The sequence below is a fragment of the Sorex araneus genome, chromosome 9, assembly GCF_027595985.1.
Source record: "Sorex araneus isolate mSorAra2 chromosome 9, mSorAra2.pri, whole genome shotgun sequence".
Lineage (NCBI taxonomy): Eukaryota > Metazoa > Chordata > Mammalia > Eulipotyphla > Soricidae > Sorex > Sorex araneus.
Genome location: NC_073310.1, coordinates 54354925 through 54369256, shown reverse-complemented (window position 1 = coordinate 54369256; position 14332 = coordinate 54354925). Strand labels below are relative to the sequence as shown.

Here is a 14332-nt window from a genome sequence, read left to right as displayed (position 1 = left end):
GTAGAGATGTTTACTATGAAATGGGAATTTTAAAACTCAAAATTGATAGAAGTAACCTCTTGATAAAAATTTGTTGTTATAAGATCTAGTTCTGTGTTTGCTTTTATACAAAATGGAAATATCACCTCTGAACACTTAGTATGTTTATAAATATTATAGAAACATTTTGAAAACGTTATTTATTTGTAGGTCAGACTTCAAATTAATTCTGTGGATATCCCTGATGACATAACTCAGTCATCTGAAACAACTTCAGAGAATTGTGATATGCCTTACTCTAATTATAACAATTCTATGTTGCTAATTGAACAACTTGGCAAGGATTGTAAAGGTAGGACCATAATATAAATATAAGGCCTTTTCAGTGCTGTATCACTGTCATCCCATTGTTCACTGATTTGCTCGAGCCGGTGCTAGTAACCTCTCCATTCGTCCCAGCCCTGAGATTTTAGCAGCCTCCTCTTACTCGTCCTTCCAAACGGTGCCATATTGGAGGCTCTTTCAGGATCAGGGGATTGGGACCCGTTATTATTACTGTATTTGGCACGAGAAGCTTGCCAGGCTCTGCCGTGCATTATTTTTTTTTTCTTTTTGGATCACACCTGGCGATGCTCAGGGGTTATTCCTGGCTTTGCACTCAGGAATCACTCCTGGCAGTCTCAGGGGACCACATGGGATGCTGGGAATTGAACCCAGGCAGGTCCTATGCAAGGCAAATGTCCTACCCGTTGTGCTATTGGCCCAGCCCAGCCGTGCATTATTTTTTAAGGAAGGAAAAATTCAGTGCATACTATAATATTATGAATACTTTGTTTAATACTGTATCATACAGTAGTATGTTTTTTCTGCATGCAGATATGTTACTCATCTCAGAAAAAATTTTATATTAAAATATTATATATACTTCCAGCCCAAGGGCTGTGATAACCCATAGTAGTTTCATTGACTCTACTTTTTTTGGTTTGTTTTATTTTGTTTTTGAGCCACATCCAGCTATTCTTAGGGATTACTTCCTGGCTTTGCTCTCAGGAATCACTCCTGGTGGTGCTTGGGAGACCATATGGGATGCTGGGGATCAAACCCAGGTTGGCCACATACACTCTATTCCCATCCCCAATTTGACTCTGCTTCTACCTATACCTTTCCCCAAGGTCAGGTTTATCATTACTTCCTTCCTGGAAACCTGGAATAACCCCATATTCCCCCTGCTGTTCCACCTCCTGAAACCTTGGGCTTACTGCACCGTTGTTACTACTTTAGGAAAATCCTCTGATCTCATCCTATTTTAGTCCAAGTCTGCAGTACTATACTGGCATCATTTCAGGAAGTTCTTGCTCTTTGTTGGCAACTCCTGTCTGAGTTGTCTTTTTCTACAATGAAAGTTTTGTTTCCAGCAGCTTTAGTTAAATCCCATATACATAAAGTATGTAATTTAATAGTTTGGACAGACTTCTACACTGAAACCTTCACAGTCAAGATAGTTAATGTATTTTTCACATCAAAAAGTCTTCTTTGGGCCTCCTTTTATTTCCTTAGTAAGAAGCTGCCAATTTTAAGTTCTCCCTCTCTGTGCTCTTTGCTTGTATGGTTGCTGCTTTCAGGGTGCACACACACATGGTTCTGGTATCAGTCTTCTGTTCGGCTGTAGTGCTCACCGTGGGTCACACTGTTTGGTTTTGGTCTTGGGCACATGCTTGCAGGGGGATTGTTTGCATTCTGCAGTTGTGCTGGTCATGCACATTCTGTTTGCAGTGCTTGCTGGGGGATCCACAATTGACTTGGGATGCTCACACACAACTAGCTGTGATGCTCTGGAGAGACTATATGCTTTTTCTGTTGTGGGGCGGCTCTGGTGATTAAACTCACAGCCTCACACCTATAAGGCAGGTGCTTTCGCCATTGAGCCACCTACAGGTCCCCTGGATTGTTTGCTAAAATATATAATACCATTTCATATTTCTTCAAGCTGTGTGCTAGTTTTTAAAAACCAAAACTTGAACCCTTTCATTGTCAGCTTTTTGAATATTAGTAATTCTTGGTCTAGTTTTAGCTAAACACTGATTTGCACAACTCCATGTGTTTTTTTCTAATGCATTTGTAACAATATTCCTGACAACACAAAGTGTTTTAAGGGTACAGCTTTATAGCTCTTCACAGTGTGTGTTACCACACCCCAACCACCACCAAGCCACCAAAATCCTTCCAGCACAGCCCATTGGAAATGCCTCCCCCAGTGATCTGAGTTCTGGTTTGTGTTGGTTTCCTTTGGTTTCACCTCTTCTGTGCTTTGTTTCTATATATCCTGCATATGAGTGATCATCTTTCATCCTTGGACTTATTTCACTTAACATGTCTCGCTCCAATTCTGTCCATGTTTTTGTAAAATGCAAGATTTCATCTTTTATTATGATTAAGTACTAGTATGTGTGTGTGCATGTGTGTATGTGTAATGTATTTATCATATCTTTTTATTCATTCAACTCGTTAGGCAGAGTTAGACACAGGCTATAGCTAGCATTGCAGTGAATGTGGCTATGCATACCTTTTTTAAGTTAGTCTTTTTGTGTTTCTGAAAATCATTTAGAAATGTATTTTGTCTCTTAACATTTGCATGTTTCTGGTAGGAAGGCAAATCAGCAACTCTTGTTCCGTCTTGGCTAGAAGCACATTTCAGTAGAACCTTGGTCAATGCCTATCCAAGGTTAGCTCTGTCCCCTTAGCTTGCTTGCTTCCTGCTCATCCCCTGGTTTCCAGGTTAGCTATCTCTTCCTCAGGGATAGCTTTTCTGGACCCTCTCTAGGTCTAGTACTGGTGTGTGTTCATAGACTTCTATATAGTGCCTGTGTGACTTAATCATCATCATCTTTCACCTTCACTAGACCTGTAACTAGAACTTGGAATTTCTTTTTTTGTACTACTTTAAGGCTTACTGTATGGTCTTGTACATTGTTGGTACTCAGTATAGGTTTATTCAGTGTATTAATGAATGTGAAAATGCGTAGTCTTTTTTTCCACAAAAGCATGCTTACATGTTTTATTTCTATTTTCATTTTTCTCCCTGATGCAGATTCTGTTAGCTTATTAAAAATTCAGGATGCGATTCTTTCATATGAGAGGTTAATAGAACTTAAAAAGAATCACTGTGAACTACTTACAGGAAAAAATAAAAAAATGAGAAATAAGATTAGTAGTCTACAAAAGAAGCTATCAGAAGCAAAAGAAACTAAGTCACAACTAGAACATCAAAAAGTGGAATGGGAACAAGAACTCTGCAACCTGAGGTATTGCGCGTCTTGATTTCAGTTATTTACTTATTTTGGGTGGAAAGGTTTGGGGCCATACTTGGCAGTGTTCAAGAATAACTCTTCGTGGTTTTAAGGAGGTTGGGGCCATATGTAGTATCAAAATCAAACAAGAGTTGGCTGTATGCATGGCAAGAACATAACACCTTGTTCTGTCTCTCTGGCCCAAACCTTGGTTTTAAAGAAATAGAAGAATTTTACTTGGGCCAGAGCAGTAGTACAGCAGGGATGGCGTTTGCTTTGCATGCGGCCGACCCAGGTTCCATCCCCAGCATCCCACATGGTCCCCCGAGCACCACTGACAGGAGTGATTCCTGAGTGCAGAGTTAGGAGTAACCCCTGAGTATTGCCAGGTACAGCCCAGAAAGCCAGAAGAAAAAGAAAAAAGAATTTCACTTGATTACATTGTTGTATTGATTACATATCTTTTTGAATTTTACAGGGAAAAAAGCCCTTGTAGTAATACAAAATAGGGAATTCTTAGAAATAATATAGCAAGTTCTCTTTTTCCCTGCCACTAGCTGTGTAACTTTCTCTTTTCTTTTTTTTTTCTTTTTCTTCTTTTCCCACTTTATTTAAACACCCTGGTTTACAAAGTTGTTCATGATGATTTGTTAGGGGCATTCAATATTCCAACACCAATCCCACCTGCACTATCACCTTCCCTCCACCGTTGTCTCTATTTTTCCAAGCCTGCCTCTGTATAGCAGGCCCACGGTACATTTAAGATTGCTTGTTACCACTACATGGCTAATGGAATGTTAAAAAAATATTTTGGTTGAAGAAAATTTGTAAAAATTGTTGTATCTCACCCTGGGGACATTAAGTCCTTGTCTGAGGGTTTGCTGAGCTGTTGTTGTAAGTTAAGCCTTCTGTGTTAATGTTTTAAATTGAGATTGGTTGGCTTCTATGTTACATTCCCATCTAATCTGGTGTGCTCCTACTAGGATGTTGTCGGTGTTGTAGAATTTGGAGACGTTGCTCTAGAAACGCAGCATATTTAACCAGGCAGTCGGGCTAGATGTATGGCAGAGGCGTTGGGGCATGGCAGTGGCTACCAGGACAGGAGCTGGCCTGCCCCCATCCTGAGATTGCCCCAGAGGTTTCAGCCAGGAATAGGATCTGAGAAAGTTTTGCACTGGTTGATCTTCCCCCGCCCCACATCCCCCCCGCCCTTTTTATTGGTTCACCATGAGATACAGTTGCAAAGCTTTCCTGTTTGGGCTTTGATCATACAATCATCAAGCACATTTACCAGTGCACATTTTCCACCACCAGTGTCCATCTCCTGCCCCCCATCCCATACCTTCCCCTGCCTTTGTGGCAGACAATTTGCACAATACTCTCTCTGCTTTGGTTACATTCAATATTTTGACACCAGTCCCACCACCACTCAAACCTGCCGAAAAGGCAGTGCTAGACAATTTGTTTTGTATTGCTGGTTATGGATAAAGTATAATCTCGCTCTGCATGCTCTGGGAATTCTAGAATTTTAATAATTAGGGTCTGGAGAGATCTCTGCAGGGAGCTGCTTGGTTCCGAGATTCGTGTTTATGTCTCTGGATCATGGCTTGAGTAGCCGGGGGCCATTTTTGGGCGTCATCTCAGAGTCCATCAGGGCATTTTATGTTAATTTACATTCCTATGAATAAGAATATGAGATGATCACTTTTCTCAATACATATAAACTTTATTAAGATGTTTATGATTTTGTTTTTAATATACACATAGAATACAAAGTAAAGTGGAAAATCATTACTGATTAGTTTATTCAGCATCTCCCTCATTACTGAGTTAGTTCAAAGGTCTGTGTTAGAAATGCAGTTATTCTTTGTTGTTTATTTAATATGGGTCCTATCCTCTTCTGCAAGGAAATTTCAAATGATTTGTAAAACAAACAAAAACAAGTCAAAAGAAGTGCAGAAAAAGAGATTAAATGTGATTGGGGATCCTGTGTGAAAAGAGAGATGCGTGCTGAAAGTAGACTAGAGACTGAACACAACGGCCACTCAATACCCCTATCGCAAACCACAACACCCAAAAGGAGAGAGAACAAAATGGAATACCCTGCCACAAAGGGGTGGGGTGGGGTGGGGGGATGGGATTGGAGGGTGGGAGGGATACTGGGTTCATTGGTGGTAGAGAATGGACACTGGTGGAGGGATGGGTTCTCGAACATTGTATGAGGGAAACACAAGCACGAAGATGGGTAAATTTGTAACTGTAACCTCAAGGTGACTCACTTATTAAAAAAAGAAAGACCAGCAAGAAAAATAATAAAGAAAAAGAGACTAGGGCAACAGAAAATAGGTTCTCTACCCTCGTCTTGCATTACATTAGCCTGCAGGTATGTGTTGTGTAAAACATTTGCAGGTCCTCTAACTCTGTAAATCATTTGTAGGGCAACCTGTAATATTTTGTGAAATTAACTTTTTTTTTTTTTTGCCACAGCCAGTGGTGCTCAGGGCTTCTCCTAGCTCTGCACTCAGGGATCACTCCTGGCAGGGCTGGTGGGAAACAAATGGGGTGTTAATACAAATATATAGAACTCCAGATCCAAAAAAGTTAACTTTTTCTAGTGAATTTGATAAATTTTGATAATTTGATAAACTTTTTTAATTTTATTTTTTTTAACTTTTTAATTGAATCACTGTGAGATAGACCCTTACAAAGCTGTTCATGATTGGATTTCGGTCATACAATGTTCCAACACTCACCCCTCCACCAGTGTCCCCAGGTTCCCTCCTATCACCCCTCATCCCCCCATCCCCTGCCTGCCTCTATGGTAGGTTCTTTTCTTCTTCTTTTCCCTTCCTCCTCCTCCTCCTCCTCCTCCTCCTTCTCCTTCTCCTTCTTTTCTTCTTCTTCTTCTTGAATGAATCTTAAAACTAATCTTTTTAATTAGTAACTGTGAATAATCTGTCCAAATAGAAGTGTAATGATCCTATGAGAAAAAAAGGTAACTTTCAGCTCTAGCTTTACTGAAGAATTTCAGAATTATTTTGAATAGTATACAATATTGTTACAATAATGCACAATGTGATCAATTGCTGCGAACTTATTATTTTACAATAATGCACAATAGTATAATATGCTAATATAAACAGCCTTTTTTTTTTGCTACCTTTCAAGTGCATATATGTTTTGTGCCACATTAAGGATAAAAATGTGAGACCTACCCCCAAGCACTGCCAGGAGCAATTCCTGAGTGCAAAGCCAGGAGTAACCCCTGAGCATCGCTGGGTGTGACCCAAAAAGCAAAAAAAAAAAAAAAAAAAAAATGTGAGACCTAGCAAAGAAAAAATTCATGAACACAGAAATTTTATCAGGTTAATTAGCCAACAAATGTAGGACTAGATATAAAATGAACTTTTAATTTTTCTAAGGAAATGAATCTTAAGATAAGTATATTTAACTGCAGATTTACCTTGAAACAAGAAGAAGAAAAAAGACGAAGTGCTGATATGTTGTATGAAAAAATTAGAGAGCAGTTAAGAAAAACAGAAGAGCAATATTGTCAAGAAGTTGAAGTGAAGCAGCAGCTTGAACTCAACCTACGAACACTAGACATGGAATTAAGGACTGTGAGAAATCATTTGAGTCAGGTAAATTAATCTTTGCTAAAACTATTTGGATTTTTTATATGTTTGTTTGGGGGCTGTATCCCCTGGAGGTGCCCCAGACTTAATCCTGGTTCAGTGCTAAGGGATCACTCCTGGTACTCAGAGGTGTTGAGGATCGAGCCTGAGTTGGCCACATGCAGGGCAAGTGCCCTATAGCTCCAGCCCCTAAAACCACTATATATTTGATGTTACATATATATATACGTATATATATATTTGTGATATATATTTTGAATGTTATTTCATCAATACTTGTTTTTTGTGCCACGTTCTGCCGTGCTCAGGGGCTCCTCCTGGTGGTACGTGGGGGACCATGTAGTGCTGGAGATTGAACTCAAGCCTCCTGCAGACACACCATGTGCGCCAGCTCTAGCAAATATTTCTTGCTCCCATCATCAATATTTGTAATAGCTATTTATCTTAGGTATATCATCTAGTTTTTAAAAAGCAGAAATATTATCTCCCCCTAAATCTAAACTGTGACATTTCTAATTGAATTTATGGCATCTAATAAATGCTTACTTTATGTTCCTGTTTTCTCTTTTGCTGGTGGTGCTAGGGGGAATCCACCCCAACATTCAAGGGACGTGGGGCTACTCCCAGCAGTATTCAGATCCTGGATGGTTCAGTTCAGTGCTAGCGCCAAGAGACAGTGCAGACCTGTTGGGAACTGGTACCGCACCTGTTGGTGTTGATATATTATCAGAAGGAGTGGATGGGGGAAGGTGAATGTAATATTCACATGAGAGCTCATTTTTGATTTAAAAATTTTTATATGCCTAAATTGCCTTGAGACTGTGATGTAACTAGCTAAATGTTTCGTAAGAATTTATAATTTTGTAATGCTATACATCCTGTATTTTGCTCTCCGGCAAATTTAGCTGTTAAACTAGAATCTGAGTTATTTAAAGTGATATATATATCACTTATTTATTTAAAGTAAAATTTTATATATATTTGTTTTTTTTAAAATTAATTTATTTTTTAATTAGTGAGTCACAGTGAGGGTACAGTTCCAGATTCACACATTTTCGTGCTTGTTTTTCCCTCATGCAATGTTTGAGAGCCCTTCCCTCCACCAGTGTCCATTCTCCACCACAAATGAAACCAGTATCCCTCCCACCCCCCCAATCCCATCCCCCCCACCCCACCCCACCTCTGTGGCAGGGCATTCCAATTTGATCTCTCTCTTTCCTTTTGGGTGTTGTGGTTTGCAATAGGGATATTGAGTGGTCATCCTGTTCAGTCTCTAGTCTACTTTCAGCATGCATTTCCCTTCTTGAGTGGGATCTCCAATCACATTTTACTTGGTGTTCCCTTCTCTATCTGGGATGACTTTACCCCAGTGTGTGAGGCCAGCTTCCAAGCTATGGAGCCAACCTCCTGGTATTGTATACTACTATTCTTGGGTATTAGTCTCCTACTCTGTTATTTTATATTCCACAGATGAGTGCAATCATTCTATGTCTGTCCCTCTCTTTCTGGCTCATTTCACTTAGCATGATACTTTCCATGTTGATCCACTTATATGCAAAGTTCATGACTTCATCTTTTCTAACAGCTGCATAGTATTCCATTGTATAGATGTACCAAAGTTTCTTTAACCAGTCATCTGTTCTAGGGCACTCGGGTTTTTTCCAAATTCTGGCTATTGTAAACAGTGCTGCGATGAACATATAAGTGCAGATGTCATTTCGACTGTACTTTTTTGTTTCTCCAGAATATATTCCCAGAAGTGGTATTGCTGAATCAAATGGGAGCTCAATTTCTAATTTTTTTGAGAAGCGTCCATACTGTTTTCCAAAGGGGCTGTACCAGTCAGCATTCCCACCAGCAGTGTAGAAGGGTCCCTTTCTCCCCACATCCTCTCCAACAGTAGTTGCTTTTGTTCTTTTGGATGTGTGCCATTCTCTGTGGTGTGAGGTGGTATCTCATGGTTGTTTTGATTTGCATCTCCCTGATGATTAGTGATGAAGAGCATTTTTTCATGTGCCTTTTGGCCATTCGTATCTCTTCCTTGGGAAAGTTTCTGTTCATTTCTTCGGCCCATTTTCTGATGGGGTTGGATGTTTTCTTCTTGTAGAGTTCAACCAGTGCTTTATATACCCTTGATATCAACCCTTTATTGGATGGGTATTGGGTGAATATCCTTTCCCATTCTGTAGATTGCCTTTGTATTCTGGTCACTCTGTCTTTTGCGGTGCAGAAGCTTTTTAGTTTAATATAGTCCCTTTTGTTTATCTCTGTTTCTACTCGATTGCTTAGTTCTGTGTCATCTTTGAAGATACCTTTAGCTTTAATATCGTGAAGGGTTTTGCCAACCTTGTCTTCGATCTACCTTATGGATTGTGGTCTGATGTTGAGGCCTTTAATCCATTTTGGTTTTTTTGTTTTGTTTTGTTTTAATTTATTCTTCAATTGAATCACCATGTGGAAAGTTACAAAGCTTTCAGGTTTAAGTCTGTTATACAATGCTCGAACACCCATCCTTTCACCAGTGCACATATTCCCCCACCAAGAATCACAGTATAGCTCCCCCCTCCCCCTTTAATCCATTTTGATCTGACTTTTGTGCATGGTGTCAGGTCGGGGTCTAAGCCCATTCTTTTGCATGTGGTTGTCCAGTTGTGCCAGCACCATTTGTTGAAGAGGCTTTCCTTGCTCCACTTCACATTTCTTGCCCCCTTATCAAAGATTAGATGATCATACATTTGGGGTTGTGTGTAGGGATATTCTGCTCTGTTCCATTGGTATATTACTTTGTTATTTAAAGTAAAAAATTATGTTACTTTTTTAAAGTAAAATTTGAGTTACTTAAAGTGATATGTAAATAAATTGCTGTCACTCACATAACTCCAAAAGTAGAGTTATTAGAGTAATAAAGTCTTGTGCTTAAAAGTACTACTTCCCAGGTCCAGAGCAGCTGCACAGCCAGTAGGGTGCTTGCCCTGAGTGCGGCTCACCTGGGCTTGGTCCCCGGCATCTCATGCTCCCTTGAGCATTGTCAGGAGTGATTCCTGAGTGCAGAGCCAGGAGTTACCCCTGGGCATTGCTGTGTCTCCCCCCTTCCACCTCTCCCCCCCACAAAAGGTCTTCTTTCCTTTTAAAACAAGAATTATTCTTTATTCTTTAATTTTGGGGCTACTGCTAGTGATATGAAGGCCAGCAGCATTGGGAGGGGGATCAGTCGGGGCAAAAAGGAATCAGGAATCAGTTGGGGCAAAAGCGTGCCCGTCTCAGTCAACACCTCCAGCCCTGAGACTGCTTCTGTTCCACAGCTTTTTATTCTATTGTTCTACTGTTAACATTTTTTTTTCTTTTTTCTCTTTTTTTTTGCTTTTTGGGTCATACCCGGCAATGCACAGGGGTTATCTCCTGACTTTGCGCTCAGGAGTTACTCCTGGCGGTGCTCAGGGGACCATATGGGATGCTGGGAATTGAATCTGGGTTGGCCGCATGCAAGGTAAATGCCCTACCCGCTGTGCTATTGCTCCAGCCCCTCTGCTGTTAACATTTTGACTGTTTTTCAATTTAATGATCTGAGGCTAAAACTGAATGAAACGTGTCTCTAGGTTATAGAAGAACGAGATGAAACCCAAAGGCAACTCTCTCGAGAACAGAATGCCAGAATATTACAAGAAGGAATTCTGACTAATCACCTTTCCAAACAAAAGGAGCTAGAAATGACTCATAAGAAACTGAATTCCGAGGTAATATACACATACATATATACATACTATATGCATGTATATGTATATATGTATATGCATGCATGTATACTTGGTGGTGTGCCTCTTCTCTTTCTGTGCTGGAGGGACCATTTGGTGCCAGGGGTCAAACCATGACACACACTCTCTCTCTCTCTCTCTCTCTCTCTCTCTCTCTGAAACCAACAGGGTATATTATGAAAAATATAGAGGGCTTATAGCTTATATTAGCTTTTTTTGAGAGTGGCATTATTTTGGTCCATTGGATAAGGCAATTTTTTTTTTAAGTTTTGCTTCTTTTGGTCATGTATCACTCCTGGCGAACTCGCGGATACATGAGCTGGTGGTTCTGAGTATCCAGTCAGTGCTGACCATGCCTTAACCTTTTTTAATTTTAATATTTATTTATTTTTGGGTCACACCCATTGATACTTAGGGGTTATTCTTGTCTCTGCACTCAGGAATTTGTCCTGGCTTGAGGGACCATATGGGGTGCTGAGGATTGAACCCAGGTAGGCCACGTGCAAGGCAAACACTGCCTGCTGTACTATCACTCTGGCCCCCATGACGACATTTTTACTGGCTCTCTAGCTCTGGTAATAATATTCTCAATTCAATTCCACTTGCATGCAGTGCTCCAGTAGTGACATCCACACTTCATCTGAAGGAGTCTTTTACTATTTTTCAGAGGAATTGAGAAACTTGCTGTTGTCTCAGAACTGTTGTTGCTAAGAACAGCAATTCTTGTTGTTGTTTGTTTCTGTTTGGGAGCCACACTCACGAGTGTCCAGGGCTTACTCCTGGCTCTGCACTCAGGGATCACTCCCGGCAACACTTGTGGTATTTGGTATCATATGGGGCATCAAAGATCAGACCCAGGCTGGCTGCATGCAAGGCATGCACTCTATCACTGTACTATCACTCTGGCTCTGATTTCGCTTTCTTAGTATACTAAGGTATATTAGGGGTCGGAATGATAGTACAGCTGGTAGGACAATCGCATTGTGTGTGGCTGGCTGACCTGGGTTCCCTGAGCCCCATCAGCAGTGATCCCTGAGCACAGAGCCAGGAGTAGGCCCTGAGCACCACTAGGTATGGCCCCAAAACATACATACACACATGCGCACACACACACACACATATACATATATATGGTATATATATTTATATTTTATATAATATTTCCTTGATTTTTTTTCTTTTTTTTTTTCTTTTTGGGTCACACCTGGCGATGCACAGGGGTTACTCCTGGCTCTGCACTCAGGAACCACCCCAGGCCGTGCTCAGGGGACCATATGGGATGCTGGGATTTGAACCCGGGTCGGCCGCTTGCAAGGCAAACGCCCTACCCGCTGTGCTATCTCTCCAGCCCCTATTTCCTTGATATTTGATATCTATTAGTTTATCACTTTCCCCATTGGTCAGGAGGAAAGTATAGCTAATTCATAGATCATTTTTGGTATGTTATTCTGTTCTTGAGAAAAGTAACCGTTCTCTCCAGGTAGTCTCCTATTTTACTGTAAGGGAATTTTGAAAATGGTGCTAGGCCATAATATATACTTAGGTAACTTACTGATAAATGTTTCTATTTCTAGTAAAGCAGCTCAGTGTATTTTTCCCATTAGGAATGTTATTGCTGCAGCAAATCATCTTATATAAGAAAGATTCATAAGAGAGATCTCAAAATTTGACGTGATTTGCCATTAGCTTTTTGAAATCAAAGACTTCTTTTGTATTAAAATAGTTATATTAGAGAAGGAACTTTGCTTGTGGTACTCTTAGAGAAACTGGGGAAACACCTGCAGCTTGCTGACATTTCAGCCAGTCTTTTCTGGAAGTGCAATAACTGAGTAAGTTCATGATGTATGTAGATAGACTTTTATTAATATGGTGTATAGATTTATCCATTTATAAATTTTGTAATTTATGTGTAATTCGTATAACTGGCTCTTAGAAAAGTAGAATATCTATGGAATATAGAGAAAATCAACTTTTGGGAAACTTAATCTAAATACATGCTTTTATGCCTCAGTACTTATTATAAAGGCCTTTTCAGTTCCGAGATTATTGAAAATTCTCATATTTTTGTTTTCTTCCATGGAGTTATTATACTTGGTTAAATTTTTGAACCTCTGGGATTTATGCTGGTATCAAGTTTGAGGTTTGGATCTACCTTTTTTTTTCTTGTTGGGTATCTCCTGTTCAAGGTCTTCATTGTCTAAAATTACAGCTGATTTTTCTATTTCCCAGGAAGTCATGTATGCCATTTTATTGCATGCTGGCTAAAAGTTCTGTATTTAACTTAGGTTTCTGATAGTTATGAAAAAGGAAATAATATGTTGCATAAACACCATATGTTACAGGATGAAATTGTTATGCTAAAATTGGAAATTGACACAGTCAAAAATCAGAACCAGGAAAAGGAGAAGAAATATTTAGAAGACATTGAAATGATAAAAGAAAAGAATGAGGATCTTCAAAGGACATTAAAGCGGACGGAGGAATCATTAACAGAAACAGTATTCCAGTATAGCGGACAGGTTAATGTTCTGACAGCTGAGAATGCAATGCTGAAGTCGCAGCTGGAGACGGCGAAACAAAACAAAGAGAGGCTGGAAACAGAGTTAGAAACATACCTCTCCAGACTGGCCACTGCCACTCAAGATCACCAGCAGAGTCAGACGTCCAAAAGAGAACTAGAGCTCTCCTTCCAGAGAACAAAAGAGGAGTGGGCTCGTTTACAAGATAAAATGGATTTTGATGTGGCTAACCTAAAAGAGAACAACGAGGTGCTTTCTCAACAACTTGCCAGAACCGAAAGTAAATTGAATAACCTGGAAATTGAGCTCCATCATGCAAGAGATTCTCTTAGAGAAAAGACATTAGCTTTGGAAGGTATTCAAAGAGACCTAAGCCAAACGCAGGGTCAGAAGAAGGAAATTGAGCACCTGTATCAGAATGAACAAGGGAAGGTGAATAAATACATTGGTAAGCAGGAATCCTTAGAGGAGAGACTATCTCAGCTGCAAAGTGAAAATATGTTACTGCGCCAGCAACTGGACGATGCCCAAAACAAAGCTGAGAGTAAAGAAAAGACAGTGATGAGTATCCATGGCCAGTTCCAGGATGCTGTCAAAAGGCTGCAAGTTGAGAGTGAAAAAAAAGGGCTTATGCTGGAAGAAAGAACTAAGGAGTTAATCAATGACTGTAATCATCTAAAAGAAACAATATGCCAGTATGAAAGTGAGAAAGCAGAAAGAGAAGTAAGTACCCAGAAAGAAATAGTTTCCAAGCTTCCCAAAGAAAAGTCTAAGGCATATTTGATTATGGCTCAATGTTGAATACAATTGAATATTAAACATACACAGACTAAAAATATATTTACTCTGTCATTTTGAAAATATATCTAATGGTCAGCCCAAAACAAAAAATACAGAATAAAGACATTGTTTAATACCGAGAGTATCTCGCCCACATGGCAGAGCCTGGCAAGCTACCCATGGCATATATTTGATATGCCAAAAACAGTAACAAGTCTCACAATGGAGATGTTACTGGTGCCCACTCGAACAAATCAATGAGCAATGGGATGACAGTGATAACAGTGATACAGTGATACTGTCTAATCTTTACTGTATTTATAGAAAAGTACCTACTTTCCTATATATCATAATTTGGGACAAAAATGTTTTCGCAAAAC

The 14332-nt window shown here is 39.8% G+C and overlaps 1 protein-coding gene across 4 annotated transcripts in view; it reads left to right on the top strand.

Moving 5' to 3' along the window:
• Positions 1-14332, top strand: part of ANKRD26 (ankyrin repeat domain containing 26) — a 70162-nt gene that overhangs the window by 42416 nt on the left and 13414 nt on the right. For all 4 annotated transcript variants that reach the window (XM_055146923.1, XM_055146922.1, XM_055146921.1 and 1 more), the window contains 5 exons: positions 190-331; positions 3068-3281; positions 6724-6907; positions 10498-10635; positions 12996-13895. In XM_055146923.1, the coding sequence (XP_055002898.1) occupies positions 190-331; positions 3068-3281; positions 6724-6907; positions 10498-10635; positions 12996-13895 (1578 nt within the window). The remainder of the gene's footprint in view (positions 1-189; positions 332-3067; positions 3282-6723; positions 6908-10497; positions 10636-12995; positions 13896-14332) is intronic.